The sequence below is a fragment of the Lepidochelys kempii genome, chromosome 5 (genome assembly GCF_965140285.1).
Source record: "Lepidochelys kempii isolate rLepKem1 chromosome 5, rLepKem1.hap1, whole genome shotgun sequence".
Taxonomy (NCBI): domain Eukaryota; kingdom Metazoa; phylum Chordata; order Testudines; family Cheloniidae; genus Lepidochelys; species Lepidochelys kempii.
In genome coordinates, this window is record NC_136384.1 from 28,915,269 (window position 1) to 28,928,736 (window position 13,468).

A 13,468-nucleotide genomic window follows, 5' to 3' on the forward strand; every position below is an offset into this window, starting at 1 on the left:
CCAGCAGCTTGGTGAGAGAGTCTACCTGTGGATCATAGACTGTTCGGAGCCCATGTTGGAGGCCGTGCATATGGAGACAGGCATGTGGTGTAACAGCAGTGCAAGATGCCATATGTCCTAGAAGGGAGAGGCATTGGCAGGCACATGTGCGTGGATGAAGTTGGAGTGTGGCAAGGAGGGCAACAAGGGTGGTGCAGCAGTCCCTGGGAACAAAGGCTCTGGCTGCCATGGAGTCCAAACGTGCTCCTATAAAGTTGGATCATATTAAAGAAGTTCTGTATTAAAATCACAAATGAGTTTGATTCCCCATAGTTTAAATTCCAGGGTATTACTAATTAAGAGGTCTCTTGGTTTTTGGTACTGTTTCTCTCCCTCTACGTGTGAAACTTGCAAGCTGCTAATTGTGTTAGTACATTCTAAGACAGAGCCTGTTCTCAAAGCAATTCTTTGTAACAACAACTACTCACACAGAGAGAGATTCAAAGCAATACTTTGTAACAACAGAAACAGCACCCAGAGACTCCCCGCCTTTTTGTTGTAGTCATCTCGCTTTGTTAACAATTGTGATTAAAATAGAGATAGAGGATGTATGTGGATGGATGCTTGGTGTGGATAATAACTGAATGATCAGGGAGGTGCCAGCCTAAGAATCCAGTGTCCATCGGCTGAAGGTGTCAAGTGGAAATAACCAGAGGACCCCCGGAGGGCAGACCAGAATCCACCCAACAGCCTCAAGAATGGGAGAACCAAAGAACAAGATAACATCTGGCAGCACGGAGACGTCAGGAATGTGCCATCTGCTGATTGATTCAGTAACAGCATGATGAAGCAATTCCCATAGACTGGCATAGGAATAAATTCCTATAAAAGTGGACTCTAGAAAGTGAGAACTTTGGGGTCTGATTCTGCAAACCAATTTCCAGGAGCATCAGATGAGCAGCTGACGTGTCCTCCTCATGTCCAGGCCACCTGGCCAGTGGCTTGGCATGAGCAAGTCTAAGGCTGGTAACTATGATAACAACCTTGCAGAACCTGTGTGTGTGTGTGTGTATGAATGAATGTGTGAATAAATATGAAATTGAATGGAATGTTATAGCTATAACTAACTGCTTACTATGACTCTTTCTGTATTCACAATAAATGTGGCATTTTGCCTTTTCCCCTTTAACAAGATCCTGCTGATTTTTATTTTATTGGTATAACAATAAAGGTAAGCATGTGCGTAGGAACAAGGACGGATTTTTCTTCATTGATGCATACTCCTAGTCTCTGAAGGCCGGTGTGCAGGGAGTGCATGGGTAGTCAGGAGGCGGGAGTGGGAGGATGACACCAGAAGCCAGTCATCTAAGTAAGGAAATAGGGCGTCCCAGTCGGCACATATAGGCTGCTACAACTGCAAAGAGCTTGGTAAATATAAGGGGAGAGGGGGCAGTGGTGATTCCAAAGGGGAGAACACAAAATTGATAATGGGCATTCCTCACGACAAAGGAATTTGCGATAAGCAGGGTATATGTCTATATGAAAGTATGCGTCTTTCATATTGACAGCTGCGAACCAGGCTCTACAGGGGAGGGAGGGGATAGTAAGGAGGGTGACCATCTGGAAACTAAAGTTGGGAATGAATTTCTTCAAGGCACGGATGTGGCATATACTATCCCCTTTTTTCAGACTGAGGAAATAGGGGGAATAGAAGAAACGGTGGCAATGTGGCACAGGTTCTATGGAGCCCTTACAGAGGAGGGTGGTGGCTTCATTGTGGAGAACATGGAGTTGGGAGAGGTCTGGGGGGCGTCCCCCGGGCAGGTGGCACCAAGGGAAGGAAAGGAATTTCATCAGGTATCCCTAATGGATGATGTCCAGCACCCAGTGATTGGAGGTGATGGAACTCCAAGTGTGGGCAAAGAGTGCCTGACGATCCCTGAATACAACGGGGTGTGTGTCCAGAAGGGTTATGGACAGTTCGCGGGTCTTGATACAAGTGTCAAAACGATTGTTTGGGTCATCGGTGGGAAGTTGAAGTGGCAGAGGCAGCTGAGGGAGAGTGCCAGGGCTGTTGAGAGTGAGGTTGATGCTGAGGAGTTTCAAAGGTCATCGGGGGTATGGCTGATAGGCGGTGCGAGGACAGAAGGGTGGAAATGTTGTCAGCAGGTGGGAGCTGGAGTATATATACCCAGGGAGCAAAGGGTGGCACGGGACTCCTTAAGGGAGTGAAAAGATTTGTCCATTTTGTCGCTAAACAATTTATTGTTGTCAAAGGGAAGGTCTTTCAGCATCATCTGAACCTCCTTTGGAAGACCATTAGACTGGAGCCACGAGTCGTGACGGAGGACAACCGTGGACACTAAGGAGTGAGAGGCAGTGTCTACAGCATCCACTGCTGCCTGGAGTGCAACTTGGGCCACCAATTTGTCTTCATCTAGCATGCGTTGGAAGTCCTGCTGTCGGTCAGGAGGAAGAGAGTCCTGGAAGTCCACCAAATGGGAATAGAACAGAAAATCATATTTGTCCAAAATAGCTTGGTAACTGGCAATACAAAATTGCAACCCCACCGATGAATAAACTTTTCTACTCAGCAAGTCTAGTTTCTTGGCACTGTGATCTGGTGGTGTTGATTTGAAGTGCTGCTGATGGCCACGTGCACTGGCAGCATTGATTACCAGGGAATTTGGCAGAGGGTGGGTGATCAGAAAATCAGTGTCCTTGGGGGGGATGAAATAGCAGTGTTCCACTTACTTTGGTGTAGGGGCACAAGAGGCTGGTGTGTGCCATAGAATTTCACTGGTGATTCAGTGCGCCACACTTTAGATATGCATGAGTTTGTGTATAAAACATCCTCATCTTGTGATATCAAGACAATAGAAAATAGACACTGTATATATGTAGTATTCAGCTTTCAAATGTTATTTATATATCAATTTTTTTCAAATACAGTAAAGGCACTAGTTCTCACTGACGCTTCTATTTATAAAAAAAATTTAAAAACTCTGAGTGATCCAGCCACAAAACAAACAAAAAAAGAAAACACTTCATATTAATTTCTCATAAATGGCCAAAGAAATGTCAGCCTAAACATTACATCTTTAATCATTCTCTTTTTAACAGGACTCTGAATTCCCTGTAATTGTAATATTCTTGGATCATCACACAGCTGCTCAACTCCATGTATTACAAAAGATCAAATAAAATAAAGCAAATATCTTTTTATTTCAGAATCCATTATTAATCATTTTACTGATGGCCTTTTGCCTTCACTACATGTGTTTTCATCAACAGTTCTGCTTGGTTGTGTTTCAAATTAACACAGCAGGAACACTGTGTACACAGATATGAATGTCACATACATTTAATCATCACAAACACTGGGGTCTCACCCATATTGCTCTTTATTATAAGATAGCTGGTTTGAATGATATTTAGATAGATATTATTACATTATAGCCACCCTTTTATTTGTAGTTCCAGTTCATTAGTCTATGCGTTGATGTGAGCTTTTCCTGGGAAACTATTTTTTTATCTTTATAATTCTGTGACACAATGATCAGAGCTCCTGCACTTTGCTACATTAGCCTTAACCATCCACTCGTTTACTTCTGTCATAAACATCTCCATGCTTTCTTATATACTGACTGTTATGCATGGCATGACTCCCCTGAACTAGTCCAGAAGACCATCACCGACTCCTCCCTCACAAGATCTACTTCTTCTGAAACACTACCAAGGAAAGGTAAGTTGAGGAGCAGTTGGGTATAAGGTGCACTATAAGGTGGGTAGAAAGCTGGCTAGATTGTCGGGCTCAACGGGTAGTGATCAATGGCTCCATGTCTAGTTGGCAGCCGGTATCAAGTGGAGTGCCCCAACGGTCGGTACGGGGGCCGGTTTTGTTCAATATCTTCATAAATGATCTGGAAGATGGTGTGGATTGCACTCTCAGCAAATTTGCGGATGATACTAAACTGGGAGGAGTGGTAGATACGCTGGAGGGGAGGGATAGGATACAGAAGGACCTAGACAAATTGGAGGATTGGGCCAAAAGAAATCTGATGAGGTTCAATAAGGATAAGTGCAGGGTCTTGCACTTAGGACGGAAGAACCCAATGCACAGCTACAGACTAGGGACCGAATGGCTAGGCAGCAGTTCTGCAGAAAAGGACCTAGGGGTGACAGTGGACGAGAAGCTGGATATGAGTCAGCAGTGTGCCCTTGTTGCCAAGAAGGCCAATGGCATTTTGGGATGTATAAGTAGGGGCATAGCGAGCAGATCGAGGGACGTGATCGTTCCCCTCTATTCGACATTGGTGAGGCCTCATCTGGAGTAGTGTGTCCAGTTTTGGGCCCCACACTACAAGAAGGATGTGGATAAATTGGAGAGAGTCCAGCAAAGGGCAACAAAAATGATTAGGGGTCTGGAACACATGACTTATGAGGAGAGGCTGAGGGAGCTGGGATTGTTTAGCCTGCAGAAGAGAAGAATGAGGGGGGATCTGATAGCTGCTTTCAACTACCTGAAAGGGGGTTCCAAAGAGGATGGCTCTAGACTGTTCTCAATGGTAGCAGATGACAGAACGAGGAGTAATGGTCTCAAGTTGCAGTGGGGGAGGTTTAGATTGGATATTAGGAAAAACTTTTTTACTAAGAGGGTGGTGAAACACTGGAATGTGTTACCTAGGGAGGTGGTAGAATCTCCTTCCTTAGAGGTTTTTAAGGTCAGGCTTGACAAAGCCCTGGCTGGGATGATTTAACTGGGAATTGGTCCTTCTTCAAGCAGGGGGTTGGACTAGATGACCTTCTGGGGTCACTTCCAACCCTGATATTCTATGATTCCATGATTCTATAACTGTTGTGTACCTATTCATTTATCAGTTAAAAAAATAATACACACACACATACATATATGTACAGTATGTACAAGAACAATGTAATTGCCCAGTAAAAGTGTATTTTTTAAAAATAGGGTATTTTAGTGTACACTTTTGCAAAAAGAGGATCTGCTAAAGGGTCCAACCTGTATTTATTCATTTATTTTGTTAAAGAATTTTAAACCATTTAAAAAAAATTTCAACAACATTAACTTGCAGCTCAATGCGATTCCAGATCTCTGTATATTTTATTTTACACAATGTATGAACCAGCAGGGCTGGAACCAGAGACTATGGGGGTTTTGGGTGCCTGATGCCCCCACATCAGTACAGGAGGCTTAGACTGGGCTCCTACAGGAGGACCCTGTAGGTCTGGGCTTGGTAGAAAGTACCACGCAGCAGGACCAGAGTGGCAGCGCCTCACAGCCCATTGATTGGCTGGTGCCAATACTTAAACCAGGAAGCATGGAAGGGAGCTGTCTGAGGAACACCACAGACTACCTGCCTGTTTCTGCTTGCAACAGACCCTAGACCAGGGGTCGGCAACTTTTCAGAAGTGGTGTGCCAAGTCTTCATTTATTCACTCTAATTGAAGGTTTCGCGTGCCGATAATACATTTTAATGTTTTTAGAAGGTTTCTTTCTATAAGTCTATAATATATAACAAAACTATTGTTGTATGTAAAGTAAATAAGGTTTTAAAAATGTTTTAAAAGCTTCATTTAAAATTAAATTAAAATGCAGAGCCCCCCAGACCGGTGGCCAGGACCTGGGCAGTGTGAGTGCCACTGATAATCAGCTCGCGTGCCGCCTTTGGCACGAGTGCCATAGGTTGCCTACCCCTGCCCTAGACTCTAGCTTCCGATCCAGGTTTGTCTTTGACTTCGCTATTTAATTGTTGTCCGTAACCTGATGCCCGATCCAGATCTCCTGGTAACCTGACCCTGCCTGCCTCCTGACACCTGACTCTCATGACTCTCAGTTTGCCCTCTGACCTTCCTTGGACTTTGGCCTACCAGTGACCTCACCTTACCTGCCTCCTAATGACAGATTTTCCATCTGCCCACTGGCTTGTCTTGAACTCTGACCTCCTTGTACCTGATTTGGCTGGACTCCCAACTCCTGCTCTAACCACTAGGTCTGACCACCAATGTCCCAGTCATGACACCTAAGCATCCATCACACTTATCTCTGGGCACATGTACCTATATTTCTTAAACACAATGTAAAATTAACTTATCAGTGCCAAACTAGGTATAATAGAGGGCTATAACATTTGATCCCCAAAATTAAGTATTCTAATGGAGTAGACAACTCAACCTTGCTTTCATATAGATTTGCTAAATTCATAAACTTCTCCTTGAGGAAAAGAGTAAGGTCTTGTTTAGATGAGTGTTTTAGACACTGATGTAACTGCAACAGTACAAACCCCTATTATAGACAAGCTGCGCCAATGCAGACCATGACTTGAACAGGTACATGGATTTCAAACCATGGTAAACTGCACTGAATCTAGCTAGGCAATAGGCACCTGCACTTGTGTAGTTAGATATGTGTAACAACACTATTGGTTAAATCCCTCATGTGAATAAGGTGAATGGCTTTGATCTGGCCGGGTCTTTCACAAACCCAACAATAACGTTATACAGGAAATGTTTGTTAAGATTACTGGAAATAAAAGGAACAATAATCTTTTGCCTTGTTTACATTCGAGTATTATAAAGGAAATTAAATTACTTTGGCATTCTGGTACTTTTACTCTATCACACGTGGTTCCTAATTCATGATCTGCATGTTCCACTCTTTGATAAGGCTGTTTTCTTACCAGTCCTATTTCTCCTAATCCAAGCTGGGCACGTCCCAAAGTCTGCCATGCCTCCCAAGAATGTGGATTTCTCTGGATGGCCATTTCTGCTGCATGCACTGCTGGGAACATCTCATGTAGAGCCATCAAGACCTATGAAAAAGTAGTAGGTGTAGGTTAGTCAGTGATACCCCAAAATCTCAAGCAGTTCACAGAAAATCATAAATAGCTAGCTTTCAACAGCCAGAGCCCTCTGCTACTGATTGTGCATATACATATTGGCTCTGGGGGATTTCCTAGTTGCACTGAGAGGAGCACAGACTGCCTGCTCTCTTTGCCAACTTGTAGCAGGAGGGAACACATCAGTAGCAGCACCTATGCTCTTCTAAGCACAGAGGCCTCTATTCTGGTTAGCTCCTATGCATATTTATGAAATGGGCCACAAACTTGCCCAATATACATATCAGTGGTAGATATGACAACAAGCAACAACAGAGCACTGTGTGTTTCACCTACACAATACTAACTTTCATCACAATACTCAGAATCTGACATGCTAGAAATGGGTTACTTTTCTTAGCTTTCATTCTTGTTCTATCATCTTTAAACAATTTCAGCTTCCTTACTTTCCCTACAAAAGGGATTGTTTTTTAGTTGTCTTGTAAAAACTAGACAGAATTAAATTATTGGATAGCCATTACTTCTACTACTAATACTTAGTTCTTACAGAGCACTTTTCATTCATGGATTTCAAAGAGCTTTACAACAGCAAGTTAAATATTCCCATTTCACAGATGGGGAAAAGGAGGCACAGACAGGTCAAGGGACTTGCTCAATAGCACAGTAATTTTTGAAATGCTAATCAGTGGCAGCACTAGGAGCAGAATGGAAGTGTCCAGCCCTATCTACTTCTAAGCCATGGTGGTTCCATTAATTGTGTTTAAGCTAGTAACATAGTTACTTTAATACATTTGAAGGCGAAAACATTAAAGGTCAAACTCTGACACGAACTCAAAGTATTTTTCAAAAAAGTATTTTTTATTAGAAGGCTAAAATATATCAAATACAAATATAAGAAACATGAGTAACCTACATCTAGAAATGAAGGGAAAAAAGATGCAAAGATATTTTGAATGTTTAGTTTTATAACTTGTAAAGTGTTCTGATAGCACTATGATGAGCACAGTACAAGCACTAGACAGATAAGAAAGCTAATAATTCTGTACAAGAGAAACAAAACAAACAGCATTCCAATGAACACTTTAAATCAAAGTTGTTGGTGTTTTTTAGTGTGACTACCCTATGGTACAATTTAGAAATCTGGGTTCAGTTCAATTCCACTTGATAATCTTAGAACAGAGTTTAATGGGTGGCTGGAATTCTTTTGAGAAATGCATGATTTAATGCCTTTTTTCCATTTCTTTTTCATATCAGTTGTCAGCAGACCTGATTTTCGAGAAAAGCCTGAAAAATATTCCACTACTTTTCCGAAGTATTCAGGTTATTTATAATTTTGTGAGCACTAGTCTTCTTCCTCCCATTTACAACAGATTTGTAAACAGAACCATCCAATAATTATTAGTTGGCCGGTGTTCAGACTTCCAGTTTAAAAAGTGATCTTGTTTTGTTAGCTGCCCAAACTGCAGCATTAACAAATTTGTCTTAATATTCATCTCTTGATATGTCTGTTGCTAAAAGAGTACAGTACAAATCTGAGGAAACATTGGCCAGGGCACTTTTAGGAGCCTAATATGGCATTCAATGCCGCCTGCCAATATTTTTCCATTTAAAGTAACTCCAAAACATATATCTGAGTGTTTTCTCATGCAGCTGATATTATTGGCAGTTTGGAGATGTCCTTTCCTAAAAGTACACTCAGCGATATAATACATATGTATTCATTATTTTTTTCAAATAATCATTCATCAGAAACATCATTTTTTCTACTTTTTTGTTTACTGAGCTATACATTTTCTAATATGGGGAAAAATCTTCCATTCTAATCTCCCCTGCAATGAGCATGTTCTTAAGTGCTTTGCTGAATCAGGGCCCTACCCATTAAGGCTCTTTAGTGCAGCACCTGACTTGACTGCGCTTCATGTGCTTATAGTTAGGCATCTGCTTAAGTACCTTGCTGAACTGGGGTGTTTATATTTTGTGCAGCAAACCAATGTTCTTTCAAAGTCCTTTAAGAAGTCCTTGAAGAGAGTTTTAATTAAACTTGGAATGTATAATAAATGCTATTAAAATCAACTCTTCAATTTAGAGAGAGGTTTTCAAAAAGACATACCCAATTTCCACAAGCAAAACAGGTACAAATTTATACCTACAGGTGTATTTTTTGGCACAATTTATATATATATAGGGTATTTATTTAAATGCTCTGAGTGGGAGCAGAGAATGCATGCAAAAGAACAAAATGCTTATTGAACTGCTTAAGTCCCAGATAATTTTTAAACAAGGAGACTCACAATACAGATGACTCTCCTTCCTTCCTGTCTTCAGATAGAATTATCAGCACCAAACTGACTCACTTGAGCATTTTGGCTTGATTTGGATTAATCTACCTGTGACTTTCCTGCTTTAACAAGTAATATTTTAATAGTGGCCACTGCAGGGACTAGCAAAGAGGAATTAATGTAAACAGAATGAAATGTTGACCATATTATTACCTAGAAATTGAGGTAGCAGAATCTGATTTTACTAGGTCAGTAAATATAGACTGTAACAATGAATAAAAACAAAATATGTACAATGAAACTTTTGTTCTGCTCAGATTAGCATCATACTATCAAGACAGAATCTACCATATTTCTAAATCCATTTTCAAGATTACATGCCCAGAAAATGCTGTAGCATGTATATACATTTGAATGGTACACCAAATGCTCTAAACCTAGTGACTGAGTTTTATTTGAATGTAAGAGGAGCTGTTCAAAACCTACTTTCAAGTGCAGTTCTATCCTGAAAAATGAATTTGTAAAAATACTACTGCAAGATGCTGTATTTATTGCATTTCACTAATTTTCATATCAAATTATCCCAGTTTGCAAGTGAAAATATTTTACTTCTAATTGCCAGTCCCTCAAACATACCCTAAAATAGATTTCTTTCCATGTCATGGCATCTCCTTTTGGATGACTTTTGGGTTTTAGTTGGGGGCTGAAGGTGACGGCTAGTGGCATTCTGTTATTTTCTTTGTTAGGCCTGTCCTGTAGTAGGTAACTTCTGGGAACTCTTCTGGCTCTATCAATCTGTTTCTTTACTTCTGCAGGTGGGTATTGTAGTTGTAAGAAAGCTTGACAGAGATCTTGTAGGTGTTTGTCTCTGTCTGAGGGGTTGGAGCAAATGCGGTTGTATCGCAGAGCTTGGCTGTAGACGATGGATCGTGTGGTGTGGTCAGGGTGAAAGCTGGAGGCATGCAGGTAGGAATAGCGGTCAGTAGGTTTCCGGTATAGGGTGGTGTTTATGTGACCATTGTTTATTAGCACTGTAGTGTCCAGGAAGTGGATCTCTTGTGTGGACTGGACCAGGCTGAGGTTGGTGGTGGGATGGAAATTGTTGAAATCATGGTGGAATTCCTCAAGGGCTTCTTTTCCATGGGTCCAGATGATGAAGATGTCATCAATATAGCGCAAGTAGAGTAGGGGCTTTAGGGGACGAGAGCTGAGGAAGCGTTGTTCTAAATCTGCCATAAAGCCCCTACTCTACAACCTATCCTAAAGGATGACCCAACACTCTCACAAATCTTGGGAGACAGGCCAGTCCTTGCCTACAGACAGCCCCGCAACCTGAAGCAAATACTCACCAACAACCACATACCACACAACAGAACCACTAACCCAGGAACTTATCCTTGCAACAAAGCCAGTTGCCAATTGTGCCCACATATCTATTCAGGGGACACCATCACAGGGCCTAATAACATCAGCCACACTATCAGAGGCTCGTTCACCTGCACATCCACCAATGTGATATATGCCATCATGTGCCAGCAATGCCCCTCTGCCATATACATTGGTCAAACTGGACAGTCTCTACGTAAAAGAATAAATGGACACAAATCAGATGTCAAGAATTATAACATTCATAAACCAGTCGGAGAACACTTCAATCTCTCTGGTCACGCAATCACAGACATGAAGGTCGCTATCTTAAAACAAAAAAACTTCAAATCCAGACTCCAGTGAGAAACTGCTGAATTGGAATTCATTTGCAAATTGGATACTATTAATTTAGGCTTAAATAGAGACTGGGAGTGGCTAAGTCATTATGCAAGGTAGCCTGTTTCCTCTTGTTTTTTCCTACCCCCCCCCCCCCCAGATGTTCTGGTTTAACTTGGATTTAAACTTGAAGAGTGGTCAGTTTGGATGAGCTATTACCAGCAGGAGAGTGAGTTTGTGTGGGGGGGGTGGAGGGTGAGAAAACCTGGATTTGTGCTGGAAATAGCCCAACTTGATTGTCATGCACATTGTGTAAAGAGTTGTCACTTTGGATGGGCTATCACCAGCAGGAGAGTGAATTTGTGGGGGGGGGGTGGAGGGTGAGAAAACCTGGATTTGTGCTGGAAATGGCCCACCTGATGATCACTGGTAATAAGCTATTACCAGCAGGACAGTGGGGTGGGAGGAGGTATTGTTTCATATTCTCTGTGTATATATAAAGCCTGCTGCAGTTTCCACGATATGCATCTGAGGAAGTGAGCTGTAGCTCACGAAAGCTTATGCTCTAATAAATTGGTTAGTCTCTAAGGTGCCACAAGTACTCCTTTTCTTTTTAAGTTACAGTATTTCAATATTCCAACAAAATCATTACAAGAGTTTTAATTCTAATCTTTTGGTGATGTTTTAGTTAACTTCCTCTCACCAATCATGCTGAAGTCTTGGGGAATTTTTCCTGGGTTAGTTTCTTCTTGAGTCTTCTCCATTTTTCTTATTTGTCTGTTGCAGTTTGCTTATGGAGTGCTGTACTGTGTTTGAGCAGGGTAGCCAAGGATGTGTAAAGGCTGCTCACTTCAGAGTTTTATATCCTTCTTCCTATTTTCACAAAATGATAGGAAAACACACCCTTTTCAGGTCTGTTTAGATTTAAAGCTGGTGGCTGTCACCCTTTCAATGGCTTCATGCCTTTGGGGTTGAGTTAGGTGACACTTTCAGCTTCTGAATATGCAGTCTGTTTAATGCATATGCAATATTTCGTTAGTTGCCTTTGCTCTTCTTGTGGCAGGAAAGGTTCAGATAAATTTTAAAGTTAGTTTTAACTCTTTTTATTTAGTCTAGTTTATGAGATAGTCTCTTGATTTTATTAGAGTCTGACAGGAAATGAAATTCTGTTTTCAAAAATTCTGAACACTTCTGTTCTTTATACAAAAGGTTTTAGTTATTAAAACTAAATTTAGTTAATTTAATTAAATAATTTACAAACTCTTTAGCTTAAATATAATTAAAGTTATTGACTTTGGAGATATGATTCTTGTCTTCCAGAGTTGGTTGATGGTTTGCTTGTGCACTGCCAGTAATTAGCTAATTCTCCATGAATATAAATATTCTATACTTAAATGGCTTCTTACACTAGTCAAGCAACATCACTAGATTCCATGTTAGCATATGGAGCATTTTCCATTTATAAAGCAATGACATTAGAAGCTTTGTATTTAGCCAGCATATTTGCAAGTATGCACTTTGCAAAAGGTGTTTGTCATATTAACATTTAAAAAATAAACAAAAGTTTAAACCTTCTCCAACTACACATATGTTTTCCTCTTAAATTTTTAAGAAGACAAGCAGGTTTGCTTGCAAAAAGGTGGGGGTTGGTAGAGCCCACTTTACTTAGATTATTGATCTGATAATATACCCTACATTCCTTTTTACAGTTAGGCCTCCAGTTAAAACATTGATGTTGTACGTGGTCTGTCCTTCTGAGGTTTGTTTGTCCTTGGGAGATAGAAGCAGAAACCTGAAATTTCTTGGATTACCTTTAACATAATTAGATCAACATATGTATTGTTATACTTCCAAGCATCCTGACTATGTCATTCTTGTAGCTGTATCTTAAGGGTTAGTAAAGGCGCAAACAAGTTTGTAATGACTTAAAATATATTCAATTATAATACTTTTATTAATATCATTTTGCATCAATATTGAGGTCTCTTCCTATGTAGGGGTGTGCTCCCCGCACTCACCCTGAAGGGGTTAACATAGGCCAGCTGAGCCAATCAACCTATTAGGCTGAAACGGGGGATATTTAGGTGGAAAAGAGAGCCCTCATTAAGGGAAGCTCGCTTGTGCAGGAACAGGTGGGACCTGGTAGCAGAAAGAGGGCTACAGGGAAAAGGCCTACAGTCACTCACCCCAGAACGAGAGAAAGAGATTTAGACCCGAAAGGAAAGGTTTGTCTAGCAGACACAAAAGAAAGGGGTTTGGCTAGAAGGGTGGAGAATGCAACCATGGGATATAGGCAAGGTAGGAAGTAGTCCAGGGGAGTGGCAAGAAGGTTAGTAGTTGCTCACACCTTTGCTGTTGAAGATAAGGATCTGGACTGGAACCCAGAGTACAGGGTGGACTTGGGTTCCTCTATCACTGAGTGGGTGGCAAAATCTGGGAAGTGAACTTGCAGCCCATCCAAGTCCGTTTGTTCTAGACACTGAGGAATGGCCCAACCAGGGCCATGGAGTTAAGGACTGCCTGGGACAGTGTGGAAGACTGTGATAATATGCTGGAAGGGAAGGACTCTTGTGACTTGGCTGGAGGGCTAAGCCATGAAGATGAAGTGCTGCAGCTCCTGAGGAGTAAGAGGGGGCTGCAGAGTGA

General features: G+C 41.4%; 1 protein-coding gene across 3 annotated transcripts in view; it reads right to left on the bottom strand.

Annotated features, from left to right (window-relative positions):
- Window positions 1-13,468, bottom strand: part of TTC33 (tetratricopeptide repeat domain 33) — a 121,198-nt gene that overhangs the window by 19,112 nt on the left and 88,618 nt on the right. For all 3 annotated transcript variants that reach the window (XM_073343839.2, XM_073343842.2, XM_073343841.2), the window contains exon 4: window positions 6,681-6,812. In XM_073343839.2, coding sequence (XP_073199940.1) covers window positions 6,681-6,812 — 132 coding nt within the window. The remainder of the gene's footprint in view (window positions 1-6,680; window positions 6,813-13,468) is intronic.